General features: G+C 34.3%; 2 protein-coding genes across 2 annotated transcripts; both read right to left on the reverse strand.

Moving 5' to 3' along the window:
* Nucleotides 1–834: 834 nt before the first annotated feature.
* Nucleotides 835–9,320, reverse strand: LOC141337283 (palmitoyltransferase ZDHHC3). Its single transcript, XM_073843073.1, has 9 exons — nucleotides 9,190–9,320; nucleotides 8,369–8,457; nucleotides 6,944–7,017; nucleotides 6,588–6,700; nucleotides 6,419–6,480; nucleotides 6,192–6,312; nucleotides 4,646–4,718; nucleotides 2,775–2,919; nucleotides 835–1,807 (listed from the first exon to the last, which is right to left on the reverse strand). Exons 1-9 carry the CDS (start codon nucleotides 9,312–9,314, stop codon nucleotides 1,716–1,718), a joined length of 894 nt encoding a protein of 297 aa, XP_073699174.1. The 5' UTR covers nucleotides 9,315–9,320; the 3' UTR covers nucleotides 835–1,715.
* A 267-nt stretch (nucleotides 9,321–9,587) lies between these two features.
* Nucleotides 9,588–15,816, reverse strand: eif3f (eukaryotic translation initiation factor 3, subunit F). The gene is made up of 8 exons (XM_073842891.1): nucleotides 15,679–15,816; nucleotides 15,422–15,492; nucleotides 15,109–15,188; nucleotides 13,500–13,637; nucleotides 13,320–13,411; nucleotides 13,023–13,159; nucleotides 10,856–10,969; nucleotides 9,588–9,708 (listed from the first exon to the last, which is right to left on the reverse strand). Exons 1-8 carry the CDS (start codon nucleotides 15,788–15,790, stop codon nucleotides 9,631–9,633), a joined length of 822 nt encoding a protein of 273 aa, XP_073698992.1. The 5' UTR covers nucleotides 15,791–15,816; the 3' UTR covers nucleotides 9,588–9,630.
* Between the last annotated feature and the right edge of the window lie 298 nt (nucleotides 15,817–16,114).

Here is a 16,114-nt window from a genome sequence, read left to right on the forward strand (position 1 = left end):
TGAACCCTTTCCAACAATGACTGTATGGTTTTGAGTTGTCTTTTTACACTGAGGACAACTGAGGGACTCATATGCATCTATAACAAAAGGTTCAAACGCCCACTAATGCTCCGGAAGGAAACACGGTGCATTAATAGCCAGGGGTGTAAACTTTTGAACAGAATGAAAATGTGTAGATTTTTCTCATTTAGTACTGCCCTTCAGGAGCTACAAAAAATACAAAATAAGTTACATTTACCCTGGTCTTCAAATTCAAAAGTTTTCACCCCCGGCTCTTAATGCATTGTGTTTCCTTCTGAAGCATCAGTAAGTATTTAAACCTTCTGTAATAACTGCATATTAGACCCTTAGTTGTCCTCAGTGTGAAAAGATGGATCTCAAAATCATAGTCATTGTTGGGGTGTAAATACACAAAAATGCTGAAAAGCCAAAGAATTTGTGGGATCTAAAGGATCTTTCTGAAGAACAGCGGGCAGTTTAACTGTTTAGGACAAACAAGGGACTCATGAAAAACTATTACTAAAAAAAACAAACAAAAAACCACAGCTGTGGATCATTCAGGTAACAACACAGTATTAAGAATCAAGTGTATGTAAACTTTTGAACGGGGTAATTTTTATAAATTCAACTATTATTTTCTCTTGTGGACTATATGTAAATGTCTTATATGTGAAATATATTATTCAGGTCAGTACTAAAAAAAATATCATGCATTTTGTATGATCCCTCTTATTTTGGTAATTAACATTTTGCAGATTCTTCAAGGTGTATATAAACTTTTGACTTTAACTGTATATACTTGATTTCCTGAAACAAAAAAAACACAGAAAGAAATTTATATTCAACACCACTGGTTTATTTCCACTCAAACTTGTAATTTTTAAGCGAAAAAGCCAGAATATGAAAAGATGTCTTCACGTAAGTCAGAGCAGCATTTTGACGCACGAAAATCCACAGATAAATTACAATAAATATCAATGTAAACATTATCAATATACATGTTCATCTGTTATGTACACACATCCCTCAAAGCTGTCCATAAAACAGCAAAAACGTTAACATTTCAAACAAAAGCAAATCAAGCACTTCAACAAAAATAGTCCAGTACCCTGAAAATGCAGCAACACGTTTCGTCAGAAATTAAAGTTATAAAATACATCTTTATTTACAATCCTCATGTAAAATGGAGTACAGTCCATGTACTCAAACACACACAATAAAAACAAAATGAATGACGATGCATCCTATTGCATTTACCTGAAATAAAGTCAACACAGCTGACCTTGCAAATGTGCCCTCACGTCTCTTACAGCCAATCAATGGTTAAGTAACAAAATGTATACTGGTTACAGGTTAAGATACTGCTTACTTAATAACTTCAAACAAGATACTTCTGAGAGAAAAAAACACTTAATCCTCATAATTAATATTGTATTAAAAAATGAAAAAACAATAAATGTCCTGGGTTATATGAACACACCTCATTTAGATGAACTGAAAAAGGAAAAAGATCCAGGTTTGTAGAAGTAGTACCTTGTAACAGAGTATTTGTAACTGTGTGTGAGAGAAGCAGGAAGCAGAAGTCACTCACACAGCAGCACTCTTCCTTCATCATAGCTGATATTTGCACCTCAGTAACATAATATTCACAGTGTCCTACACACGACGCGATACTGATGAAACGTTCAAAGGAACCGATGGAAAACTGGTTAGTGTTACACATCGTAATCAGGAAGTGCTGAATAACTGATGCCGCCAACAGAAGGAGGGGAGGAATGGAGTGGGAACAACCAACATATTATAGAACCTGTAAACATGAGAGAAATACAAGTGGAAAAACAAGTATCCTTCTATACACTGCTGTTCAAAAGCATGAGGTCACTTTTTTCCATTGTATTCAGCAAGGATGCATTAAATTTAGTTAAAGTGAAAGCAACGACATTTATATCTTTGAAATTTTCTAATCACCAAAAAATCCTGAAAAAAATGTATCATGTTTTCCACAATAATATTAAGCAGCTCAAATGTTATTAATAATAAATCTTTCCTAAGCACCAAATTAGCATATGAGATTGATTTCGGAAGGATCGTGTGACACTTTTTTCCCCTCACAATTGCAAGTTTATAGCTCACAATTCTGACTTTTTTTTTCTCACAGTTGTGAGTTTATATCATGCAACTGCGAGAAAAAAGTCAGAATTGTGAGAGAAAAACTTCTCATTTTCTTCTTGCAAATGTATCTTGCAATTTTTTGTTATTGTTGCAATTGCATGTTTCTATCTCGCAATTCTGACTTTTTTCTCAGAATTGCATTATATAAACTCACAACTGAAAGAAATAGAATTGTGAAATAAAAATGTGCTTTTCAGATTTTTTTCTTGCTAATCCGAGTTTGTATCTCACAATTCTGATTTTTTTCTCACAGTTGCATGATATAAACTCACAACTGTGAGAAATAAAGTCAGAATTGTGAGATAAAAACTCGCAATTCAGTTTTTTTTTTTCTTGCAAATGCGAGTTTGTATCTCACAATTCTAAGATTTTTTCTTGGAATTGTGAGATATAAACTTTTTTTTCCGAGTTTATATCTCACAATTCAGACTTGTTCATTTGCAACGGCATGTTAGAAAGTCAGAATTGTGTGATAAATATATAATCACAGTTACTTTAGTATTTTATTTTAAACAGGCTTTCATAAAAATGTATAACAGCACCAGTGATGCAATTCTAACAACAAGCTTGCAGGATCAAAACAGATAGTTAGTTAAACTCACCACGTCCGAAAACCTCCCTCAGCAATGCAATTTTGGGCTTTCTTGTGTGTGTAATGTGTGACGGGTGGGTGTTGTTGGGTTTGTCTTTCATTAGTCTGTTCCTCATCTGTTCAATGGGCGTCTCATCTGTTATAATGGACACCAGCTTGGGACAAAAACAACAGAGAGACAGAAGATGACAGATCAATGTGCAAAAAAATCATTTAAATTTAAACAATTAAAGGGATAGTTCACCCAAAAATGAAGATTCTGTCATTAATTACTCACCCTCCTGTCTTTCCAACCCCAAAAGACATTCAAATTAAGATATTTTTGATGAAATCCAAAAATTTTACAAAGCCACAAGAATACTTTTCCTGCTCAAAGAAAACAAAAATAATGACTTTATTCAACTATTTCTTCTCTCCTGGGACAGAGATGAACGAAGGTCTTACGAGTTTGGAACGACATGAGGATGAGTAATTAATGACAGAATTTTCATTTTTGGGTGAACTATCCCTTTAATTACATAAATAAGATTTGCTTTTTTAAGGATTTTTCAATAAATCAAAGAAAATCGAAATTTAGAATCCAAATAAATGCAAATTGACAAGCAGTAGTAATTCAATATGAAGTTTTGATTTGCTTTATTTTAATCTTAACATATGGTCCAAAACTAGAAGCTATATGTGACCCTGGACCACAAAACCAGTCATAAGGTTAAATTTTACAAAACTGAGATGTATACATCATGTGAAAGCTCAATAAATAAGCTTTCTATTGATGTATGGTTTGTTAGGATAGGACAATATTTGGCCGAGATACATCTATTTGAAAATCTGGAATCTGAGGGTGCAAAAAAATCTAAATACTGAGAAAATCACCTTTAAAGTTGTCCAAATTAAGTTCTTAACAATGCATATTACTAATCAAAAATTACATTTTGATATATTTATAGCATGAATTTTACAAAAAATCTTCATGGAACATGATCTTTACTTAATTTCCTAATGATTTTTGGCATAAAAGAAAAATCAATAATTTTGACCCATACAATGTATTTTTGGCTATTGCTACAAATATACCCCAGCGACTTAAGACTGGTTTTGTGGTCCAGGGTCACATATAATGTTGATGCATACCTGGTCATAAAATATCACCAAGACAAAAACTCCAAAAAGTATTGACTTTCCTAAGCACCAAATCAGCATAATAGAATGATTTCTGAAGGATCATGTGATGCTGAAGACCATGTGAGTTTGTATTTCACAATTCTGCCTTTTTTTCCTCACAATTGCAAGTTTATAGCTCACAATTCTGACCTTTTTCTTGCAATTGACTTTTTTTTCCTCACAATTGCATGATGAAAACTCACAAATGCAAGAAATAAAATTGTGAGAGAAAAACTTGCAATTCAGATTTTTTCTTGCAAATGTGAGTTTGTATCTCGCAATTCTGACCTTTTTTCTCGCAATTGCAAGTCTATATCTTTATATCTTATATACTTTTTGATCATTAAAATTTGGTCTGCTGGCATTATCGAGAGCTTCTGTACCTTGACCGTGGTAGGAACCTTGCTGTCTATGCAGGGTCAAAAGGCTCTCGGATTTGATCAAAAATATCTTCATTTGTGATGAACAAAAGTCTTACGGGTTTGGAACAACATGAGGAAGAGTAATTAATGACAGAAATTTTTTTTTTTGGGTGAATTAATTAATTTGCATTTTTAAAGATTTTTCAATAAATTAAAGAAAATCAAATTCGGAATTTAAATAAATGCAAAATGACAAGCAGTAGTAATTCAATATGAAGTATTACAATTATATCACTGCTGTTGGTTTTAATATCAACATATGGTCCAAAATTAGAAGCTATATAATATTGATGCATACCTGGTCATAAAATATCACCAAGACAAAAACTCCAAAAAGTATCGACTCCACCAGCAAAATGATATAATGTGCCCTGTAGAACAAATTACCAAGAAACACAAGAACATAAGCAATATTGATAATCGTTATATATTTTATACCAACCTAAAGTATTTGACCGGAAATAGCACCGAAAAGCTCTTTGTGTGTTCAGCTGAATAAGCGAAAAGGCCAAATAAATTATACCGAACAATGACGTGGCACGTTAAAATAGAGGTGCGCACTAATGTAGCAAAAATCATTACAAGCACCAACAGCAAGAGACTGTTTATAAAGACATCATATGTCTTCGATGAGAAGAGAAAATGGTGGTTGTTGCTGGTTACTGTATGATGACCGAAATCGCAAAATGGCCTTAAAGGAACACTCCACTTTTTTTGGGAATAGGCTCATTCTCCAACTCCCCCCCGAGTTAATAAGTTGAGTTTTACCGTTTTGAAATCCATTCAGCCGTTCTCCTGTTCTGGCGATATCACTTTTAGCATAGCTTAGCATAGATCATTGAATCCTATTAGACCAATAGCATCGCGTTCAAAAATGACCAACGAGTTTCCATATTTGTTGTATTTAATACTTGACTCTTCTGTAGTTGTATCGTGTACTAAGACCGGTGGAAATGCAAAGCTGCGAGTTTCTAGGCTGATAAGATTAGGAACTACACTTTCATTCCGGCGTAATAGTCAAGGAAGTTTGCTTGGGGAATGAGCCTATTTCCAAAAAAAGTGGAGTGTTCCTTTAAATCATTAGTAAATAAACTAAAGAATGTTATGTTGTCTAATACAAGCACAGGTTGTATGTATTCTGACAGCTCTGAATGAGCTCGCTAGTCCAAAGCGTGAGGAAAATCTGTGGTGAAATAGCATAATGAGAATCATTCATAAATCTGCTGCAGTCAGATAAAAGTAGTATTGAGGTCTTGTAATGTTTTTTTTTTTTTTTGCCAAAATAAAAGACAACATTCGTAAATGTTAGCATTGTAATTTTAATGATTACTGTAAAATAAAATAAAAAAGACAAAAACAATAATCATCACAACAGCTCAATTAATACATTTATTATAACATTCTCCTTTGCTCAGCAAGGCTGTATTTATTTGTACATAAGAAAACGCATGCCTGATTCAAGAAGGGGGTCCTAAAAATGGCCAAAGAATATTATTTTACAAACTTATTTAATTTTAACTTGAGTTTTCCTTTGTTGGTAGGCTATAATGTCTACTTGAATGTTAAAATGTTATGTAAGTATTTTTAAATTGTTGTTTTATAATTGATTTTCTTTTTGAAAAGCAAGACAAAACTAAAAAGCACATTTTGGCTATTTAATTTTTATTTTTACTTTTAATTTTTGGTGAAAAAATTGGCAAAATATATGGGGGATAAAAACATGTTCGGTAATCGGCTTTCGGCCTTCAGCCCAGTGTTTAAATTTGTTCGGCTTTGGCCAAGAATTTTTATTTTGGTGCATCCCTAACATATATATAAGACCTCAGAAGATATTGGTGACTTACACAATGAGATGTTTGCTGGGAGCTTCTTCTCCTTCTCTATCTCCATCTCCCTCTCTTTCACTCCTTATTCTCCACACCCAGGCTGACACCACCAGCGCCATGGAATACAAGCTGGCCATGCCTACAGAGGCATACAGAAACAACATGGCATTAGAAGAGAGGAATGAAAAACATTCGGTTACATCTTTTGTGTTCCACAGAAGAAAAAAAAAGTTTCTAAAACTCACCTGTGTAGAAGAGGAACTGAATGAAGTATTTCTGATTAAGTTCTCCAACACAGTTATTGATCCTATAAAAGAGCAAACACATGCAAATGCATTTATTACAAACACCCACTCACATGAATATGAATTCAATTTGAAGACACTGGCTAATGGAAAACAATGAGAGGTTCACCATGGGCAGTGATGGTCCATTCTCCTGATGCAGCGCTGACAAACTCTGCAGTGATGTGCTCGAGGAGGCCGATACGTCTCACAGCGACTGCACACTGTCCAGCCCTCACAGCCCTGATGAGAACAACACAAAGATTAAAGACATGCCATAAAGCAAATGCACTGTGAAATAAGGTCCAAAGCAAGTAAACAGAAAATATACACACTGTGAACCACTAATGAATCAATATAATAACTAAATAATAAACAGGAAAAAGTTAAATTAGAAAATAACATTTGCAAAATAGTTGTTAGATTTATGTGATATGAATACAATTATAATACCATTACAGCAGTAGACAGATCAGCAACACTCACTCTGTCATTTAGACGGTTGGACTGGGACCTCAAGTCAGAGAAGTCAATGGCCGTCTCAGGTAGAGGAACCATACCTGTAATAATAAATGGGAAACATTTAGACAAAAAAGAAAATCTAAAAGTTTGCATACATGTAAGGTCTTGTATCATATTTAATACATCAGGAAATTATGGTCTATATAGTATGATATAGTGAAAGTATGGAACTTACACTTGAGGGGGGGGGGGGTGTCATTTAGAGGCCCAAAAAATAGGCAATTAGGTTCAGATGTTATTTTTATGGCCAAAAGGTAACATGAAATTTTGATTCCTTTTAATATAAATCAATGAGATCTTTTTAACAGTACAACAGACTGTTCACATAAAATGGATATTATTATCAGTTGTCACATTGTATCTCCAAAATGCTTAGTTTTTATGATCAAAGCTCTGTTGTTTTTATAGTGTGGGGAAAAACATAATGCAATGCAATGCAACGTTCCTCAAAAGCCTATTGTATCATATTTTTGATTTGCATTTTAACAAGATTGTGTCTTAAAATACTTAGACCACCATCAAATGTTTTTGATTTTTAATGTTTTGTTAAAAAAAAAAGTCTGTTTTGCTCACCAAGCCTATACATTTATTTGATCCAAAGGACAGCAAAAACAGTACAATTTTTAAATATTTTTATTTTGCTATTTGAATATATTTTAAAATGTAATTTACTCCTGTGATTTTTAAAGCTGAATTTTTAGCATCATTACTCCAGTCACATGATGATCCTTCAGAAATCATTCTAATACTCTGATTTGCTGCTCAAAAAACATTTATTATTATGATGATGTTGAAAACAGCGCCATAGAATTTTTTAGATGTCTTCGTTAAATAGAAAGTTCAGATGAACAGCGTTTATCTGAAATTTAAATCTTTAGTAACATTATAAATGTCTTTATCATCACTTTTGATCAATTTAAAGCATCCTTGCTAAATAAAAGTATTTATTTCTAGAATTTAAATAATAAAAAAAGTACTCTTACTGTTTGAAATATTGATAATAATATTAATAAATGTTTCTTGAACAGCAAATCAGCATATTAGAATTATTTCTGAAGGTTCATTAACACTGAAGACTAGAGTAAAGTTAAAACAATTTAGCGTTAATCACGGGAATTAATTAAACTTTAAAATGTATTAAAATAGAAAGCAGTTATTTTAATAGTAAAAATATTTTAACATTTACTGTTTTTGCTGTACTTTGGATCAAATAAGTGCAGGCTTAGTGACTGGTACTTTTGACTGGTAGTCCACAATATAAAAGTATTCCTATTATTACTTAATATAAAAGGCATTAGATATTTTGCGGACCTGTGAAGGTGGACAATTATGCAAAAAAGAATGAAACCCAGAGAAAATGAGATTGATCCATTAAATAAGAGCACTCACCAGGATCAGAGAACACTGCTTTTGAATGGCACGCCAGCAGCAGTAATAGAATAATATTAAACACAGATCCATGCAGAGTGCACCATACACTAAACACAGAGAAAATAGAGTTTATATGTTGAAATACTCATAATCATTATAATTTTAAATATTGAATATGCATTAAATGCAGAAGTGATTTTGTTTTCTGGTGTTGCTGACTACTTAATAGGACTTTAAAAAATGTGTGTGATGAAGTTGTAATGGTTATAATGGTTGTAACATAACATATAAAAGTAAAAAAAGCAGAAGCCTAGTGTTTGCCTGATTAATATACGAGACATTAAAAACTAATGTCCAAATAAAGTTGTGAGACATGTTAGTTTCCTGTGGAACTTTACATATTCATTACATAAGCTATACACATTTTACTCCCAAGTACTTCAAACAATAACACAGCACACGTCCAAAAAAGCGGTATATAACAATATATTACAGTATAAGGCACGTCGGCTTGTTAATTTCGTGTAGGATAACCTGAAACCTTAGACTATATAGTGTAACAGAGACGTAAAGAGTAGTAAACACACGTTGAAAGATGTGCTACCGCAGTCTGGCGATGCTGGTACTAGTTGCAAACAGTTCAAACACAATGTAAACACATTTCGCGGGAAAACGCATCAGAACGCTGATAACATTCGGCACGCACTCTGCTTTAGAACGGCTGTTGCTATGGGTGATTCTAAAAAGGAAGAGTTATAAAGCGATGATCTCATGAGCGGCGGGTGCTGTTACGTGAACCAAAGAAAGGCTGTTCAAAGCTTCGTTTATACGGTACTCACCTTCCAGAATACGCGGGGATCAGGACATACTGAATCACAACATAGTCAGCGTAAAAGACGCTAAAATAAGTTAAAATGAGACAGATAAAGCCGCACGGGTCTCGCCGACAGCGAAACGCAGCCATCTTTCCATCTGCGGTCTTCCTGATGACGTCATAAAAGGACGAGCGTTACGTATCTCGTCTCATCCGTCAACCGCATCATTAGTCGTGACCACCTGTGAACGTTTTTTTGGTGTCTGCTTATTGTTCTTTTCAAAAACATGATAAAGTTAGAAATATAGCACAAACTTTCAAGTTCCTTTCTCTTTTTATTTATTTTTTTGTTTAAAGGAATATTCCCACAAGCTCTCAGATATCCCAGCACAATGTTTAAAAAAATAAAATAAATCACACAGATTGTTTGGAATGACAAACATATTTTATTTATTTTAATTTCTGATCACAGAACAACTAGCTTCTCGTTAAGGGCGATCTGAGCTTGAGTGAGATTAGCCAGGTAGGTCACCATCAACAGATCCTGAAAAAAACAAAAACACAAGAGTCTGATCACTTGAGAAACACTAGAACAAAACCATGATTCATTCTGAACTCACTCACTTATTTCAGGGTTCTGCTGTTTGAAATTATTTTGATTCAGGAACATTTTGATTTTCTTAGTACATACGACTAGTTTCACCGATTCACTGAAAAGAACTGACTCAGCTCACTCAAATCACTATGGCTTGCTAAACTGTTTTATTCTACATATGAGCAGTAACTATGGAAGCCCGTTTCACCTCAAAATTAAAAAATAAAGTAATAGCAACTTTTATCCCCTTGCAATAACGAGTTTAAATCTCAATTCTGAAAATGAAGTCAGAATTGTGTGACTGAACTCAGACTTTTTTTCTCAGTTTATGCCTCGCAATTATGACTTTTGCAACTCTGAGAAAAAAGTCAGAATTGTTAGTTTATATCGCAATTCTGACTTGCAAATGTGAGTTTATATATCACACAATTCTGACTTAATTTTCAGAATTAAGATGCAACTTTATAACACGCATTTGCAAGTTAAGTCAGAATTGTAATATATAAACTCGCAATTCTGAGAACATATCAGTCATGTTTTCCCTCAGAAATGGACTTTATAACTTGCAACTGCAAGTTTATAACTCACAATTTACAATTCTGACTTCATACCTTGCAGTTACAAGTTTATATATCACAATTCTGACTTTTTTCTCTCAGAATTTCTTGATACAAACTCACAATTTCACAAGATTGGCAAAGGTACCATTAAAGATAATTTTCTTAGTACATACAACCCAATTCACTCAAAACACTATGGCTTGCTAAACTGTTTTATTCTACATATGAGCAATAACTATGGAAGCCCGTTTCGCCACTAAATTAAAAAAAAAAAGTAATTGTAACTTTTTTTCCTCGCAATTACGAGTTTACATCTCAATTCTGAAAATGAAGTGAGAATTGTGTGGTTTAAATAAAAATAAAATCGCAATAACCTTTATTTTTTATTCAGTGGTGAAAATAGGCTTTCATAATAAGTAGCCATTGAATATCGTAAACAGAAAAATAACTGTATAAAAACTGGGCTTTCGTGACTGTGGGAACCCTGGAAGGACATAAAACATGTAGTATATCAAATTGTTCTCCGTGTCACTTACATTTATGTTGGAGTTCAGCATGTTCTCAAAGTCTTCTGCTGAGATCTTGGGCACTTTGTTCACAAGATCCATCAGGAAACGACCAACACTGTTATCTGCCGTCGCTTTACCAGACTAGAAAATAAAAGAGGTTTCAGTAATCAAACAATGGATTTGGTGAGATTATGTTACAAGGCAAGTGTCGATTACTCATGGGGATTCTTGTATGTTGTATAAATACTAATATACACACATACAGTTGAGATTAAAAGTTTACATACACCTTGGAGAATCTGCAAAATGTTAATTTAAGCAAAACAAGAGGAATCACACAAAACGCATGTTATTTTTTTTTATTTAGTACTGACTTGAATAAGCTCTTGACTCCGTTCAATCATTTACATACGCTTCATTCTTAATACTGTTGTTACCTGAATGATCCACAGTGGTGTTATTTTGTTTAATGATAGTTGTTCATGAGTCCCTTCTTTGGCCTGAACAGTTAAACTGCCCGCTGTTCTTCAGAAATTGTTTTTTCAGCTTTTTTGTGTATTTCAACCCTTTCCAACAATGACTGTATGATTTTGAGACTCATAGGCAACTACAAAAGGTTCAAGTGCTCACTGATGCTCCAGAACGTAAACAATGCATTAAGAGCCAGGGGTGAAAACTTTTGAACAGAATGAAGATGTGAACATTTATTTTTTTTATTTTGCCTAAATAACTTTTTTTTTTTAAGCAACTTACATGTTTCCCAGAAGACAAAATAAATTAAACTTATCCTGATCTTTAAATTTTATTACCCCCTGGCTTTTAATGAGCATGAGCGTTTGAACTCTATGCAATAATTGCATACAAGTCCCTCATTTGTCTCAGTGTCAAAAGATGGATCTCAAAATCAGTCTTTGAGTCTTTGTTATGAGACTTCAAATACACAAAAATGCTGAAAAACAAAACAATTTTTCTGAAGAACTGCAAGAAGTTTAACTGTTCAGGACAAACAAGGCACTCACTAAACAAAAAACACAGCTGTGGATCATTCAGGTAACAACATCGTAATAAGAATCATATGTATGTAAAGTCATTTTTATAAATTCAATTATTATTTTCTCTTGTGGACTATATGTGAACATCTTTTATGTGAAATATCTTATTCAGGGCAGTACTAAATAAAAAATACAACATGCATTTTGTATGCCTCCTCTTATTTTGGTAAAATAATCAACATTTTGCAGATCCTGCAAGATGTATGTAAACTTTTGACTTCAACTGTAGGTATATACTCTATATGTGTATTATCATACACTTTATAATATGCATCAGTGTTGTTTTCGTCAACGATGACGGTGACGAAATCATTTCGTTGACGCCACTTTTTTTCATGACGATAACGAGACGATGACGAGATAAAAATGGCTCGTTGATGACTAAAACATGACGAGACGTGAGTTTTCGTTGACGAGACGAGAATAGACGAAAATGTTAGTGGGTGGTCCGTCAGACGTTTAAAATGCATGACATTTCCGCTTATTGTGCATGCCAATTAAAACAAAGTATCTGACGCTATGGCAAGCCGTTTTAGCATTAAATACTCTTTGCTATACTAGTATGGCAAGCCGTTTTAGCATTCCATCCTTGTTTGTCTTTTATGTTCTAAAACATTCCTTCATTATTGTAATTATTGGTGAAAATAGTCGATCCGGAAGCTCACATTGTGTTGAACTATAGATCTGCTATTTTCAGAACTTATAAGTGACACTACCCAACAGCAAAATACTTACTGACCTACATTAATTTGTTAAAAGACTACTTTTTTCCCTTTTCTTGACTAAAACTAGACTAAAACCTTTTTGACTTTTCGTCGACTAAAATTGGACTAAAACTATCACATATAGAAGTGACTAAAATTGGACTAAAACTATCACATATAGAAGTGACTAAAATTTGACTAAAACTAAGAAGCATTTTAGTCCAAAAGACTAAGACTAAATCTAAGATGGTTGTCAAAAACAACACTGATATGCATTTATAATTGATTAAAATAAGAAGACTAAAGTCTTCTGTGCCGCAAAGTGATTAGTAAAGTATGAAAAAAAGCAACTCTTTGTATAGAAATTTGAATAAAGTACCTCTGAAACCCAATAGGTCACCAAAAAGTATTAACAGTATGTCCAAAAGAGACACTTACCAGTACATCTTCTATATATGTGAGCACTGTGGCCAGCATTTCTTGCACGCGTCCTGCTGCACTGCCCACCTGGGCCAGGTCTGTGGTCAGTCCATTGGTACGATTGGGAGACGCACGAGTTCTTTGTAGAAGGTCAACTACAGAAACACGCATTTAATCCATTATGAGAATGTGCTCACAACAAAACACGCTACTCTTAAAACATGCAACTGTAACAACACTCCGATCCTAAATATTGTACAAACAATTTAGAATGAATAACACACAAAAGTGGTGATAAGTGAAAAAAATTCGAACCTCCAATGCGCTCTGTGTCATAGTAAATGTACTTGACTGTCAGCGGAGTAAACATGACACCGACTGTCTTGCCTGGAACGCCCATCTGGGAACTAACAACACAAACAACAAATACAAACTGTTAAGAAAGAAGGTCAGCAGCAAATTAAAAATAATCTACCTTTGTCCTGATGATCTTACCTGACATAGGCACGGATGTTCATTTTGTTGCTCTGCAGTGCCGTGTCCACGGTCAGGTGTATGGGGTTTGGAGCCTCTCGGCTGTAATACTCATGGATCAGAACAGAGTGCTCTGTGATGTCAAATCCTGTGGCGTACCTGCAAAACAAAAGATTACACTTATGTTTGCATTTTAAAATAATTATTTACCCCAAATGAATATTTATTCATTCTAGGCCATCCAAGATGTAGACAAGTTTGTTTCTTCACTGGAACAAATTTGGAGAAATTTCGCATTACGTCACTCACTCATCAGAGGATCCTCTGCAGTCAATGGGTGCCGTCAGAAAGAGCGGCTGATAAGAACATAATGATCTACAAACAGTCCACACAACTCCAGTCCAACAATTAACATCTTGTGAAGCGAAATGCTGCTTGTTTGTGCGAAACAAAAGCTAATCAACATATATCCATCGACCCTTGATTTCTTTCCTGATTCAGACAAGACAAAATTTTCACCAGCCATAACAATATTATAGAGAGTGGACTCTTTATATTAGTTGGCAGACATGGTTTAAAGCTAAATGTCTTCATGATGGATTTATTACAAACATGCAGCTTTATGCAGGATGTTAACTGTCGGACTGGAGTGGATTATTGAGATGTATTTATCAGCATGCCGACGGCACCCATTTACTGCAAAGGATCGATTGGCAAACAAGTAATATAATTCTGTTCTAATTAAGAAATAAACTCATCTATGTCCTGGATGGACTGAGGGTAACGCCTGTTTCACACATACTCCATCTACAGTGCGTATGCATTGCGCATTTTTTTCCGCACACATGTAAACGGATTAGAGCGTTCACACTGAAAAGTAGTGATCACACCATAAATACATATAAATAGTGTCTACTGTGTTTCATAGTCAACACGTGGCTTTTTGGTTAGGTTTAAAACAAGGAAAAGCGCAGTTTTAAATAAACAAGGCAACATAATAGATGCATTTGTCCAGGTATAAAAGTTCTTTAAAGGATTGTTTTTAATAAAGATTTCATGCAAAAGAAAGGCACGAGAGCTGACTGTTTCTGTCTGTTATCTGTTATTATTATGTTATATTTGTGATAGTCCAATTTCAATAAGAAAAGGAAGCTATACGGATAAATGGTGTGTTTGTGATAAACAGCCACGGATCAGGAACGGACTGCAAACGCATCCTGTGTGAAAGCAAAACGAGGCCATGCTGCTTCTGCACCGCATACGTAACGCACACGGACTGCAGACGGAGTATGTGTGAAACAGGCTTAAGTGAAACCATTGTGATGTAAAATGTAAAATATCACTGACACATTAATATCACTGACACATTACTGAATTTTTTTTTAGATATTTTGAATTTGTTTTCATTTTAGTTTACGTTTTAGCTAGTTTAAGATTTGTTTTTATGTCTATATTCTTTTTACTAACTCATATATCAGTTTTAGTTTTTTAGTACATCAAGTTAATGAACTAAATGAAATGATAAACGTTCACTTGTTAGCTGCCTGAAATCATTTTTATTTCAGCTAATGTTTATTATATTATACTTATTTCAAATAACAAAAATTACTTTATTATTAAAATTACATACCATCCAACAATGACTTCACTAGGCGAAACCTTCTTATGAAGCTCGTACATGTTCTTGGCGAACTCCATGTCAACAGCCACCTATGACACAGACATTGCAAATAAGGATGAGGTCAATTTTCTGTGTTGTTCGCTTTGTGTTTGTGATATTTACGTACGATATGTCTAAATACATGGTGAAACCATGGTCATTTTTAGTAAGCATATGGTTATCATTTAGGCAAATGGAATATATCACAGATACCATGGTACACCACGAATACATCACTGTACTTCTTTGTAAGTGGTAAATGAGATGATGCTGTTGTTCTTACCTCATCTTCAGACTCATTATGAGGAACAGAGAAGCAGTTGGTGACTTCAACTGAATGCTTATCTGTGGTTCCTGTGTGACACACAAATTAAACCAGTTAAGTTATGCTGATCTTTTAATTTAGTACGGATGCGCTTTCATCAACTCCAGCCAACCTGCTGGACTACAACACATGCTTCGTAAGACAAAACGTCGCTTCTGTTGTCTTTACAAAACGCGACCTTCTCAGATTTCATTCAAAGAAAATAAATGACCCACCTAATAATGTTCCGATCACGCGACTTGCTCCCTCATTTCTGCGCTCGTATGAGTCTACAATCGATGCCAAAACCACCGGGTGGATTTTCACGACCGGGCCGTGGACCGCCATGTTTTCGTAGAGGAAGTGAAGGATGATGATAAACAGAGAAGAAGACAGAGAGCGCGGGATTCCTGCTGCTGCCCTCTAGTGGATGTAAGTGGCCCACAAATACAGTCTGAGACCACATTGGCCAGATTTACCAGGTTTATTTATTCAGAGGAATAAACAGAATGTTTTTAAATTGTAATATTTTGTTCCCACAATTTCTAGGTCACAAATCAAACATATAATCATTATCATGTGAACTCCTTCAAAGGCCTTTGACTGCAGTGAAGCACAGGATTTTCATTGGAACATCATGTTGTATACCGTGGATCATCTGGTTTTAGATAA

The sequence above is a fragment of the Garra rufa genome, chromosome 6 (genome assembly GCF_049309525.1).
Source record: "Garra rufa chromosome 6, GarRuf1.0, whole genome shotgun sequence".
NCBI lineage: Eukaryota > Metazoa > Chordata > Actinopteri > Cypriniformes > Cyprinidae > Garra > Garra rufa.

Excerpts from the sequence above, each read along its gene's own strand:
- LOC141337283 (XM_073843073.1), bottom strand. The coding sequence starts at position 9,314 with ATGGCTGCGTTTCGCTGTCGGCGAGACCCGTGCGGCTTTATCTGTCTC. Across the intron at positions 6,313-6,418 it reads TCAGTTCCTCTTCTACACAG|GCATGGCCAGCTTGTATTCC; the intron begins GTGAGTTTTAGA and ends ATGCCTCTGTAG. Across the intron at positions 1,808-2,774 it reads GAGGGAGGTTTTCGGACGTG|GTTCTATAATATGTTGGTTG; the intron begins GTGAGTTTAACT and ends TCATGTTTACAG.
- eif3f (XM_073842891.1), bottom strand. The coding sequence starts at position 15,790 with ATGGCGGTCCACGGCCCGGTCGTGAAAATCCACCCGGTGGTTTTGGCA. Across the intron at positions 13,412-13,499 it reads AACATCCGTGCCTATGTCAG|TTCCCAGATGGGCGTTCCAG; the intron begins GTAAGATCATCA and ends TTGTGTTGTTAG. Across the intron at positions 9,709-10,855 it reads TGCTGAACTCCAACATAAAT|GATCTGTTGATGGTGACCTA; the intron begins GTAAGTGACACG and ends TGTTTTTTTCAG.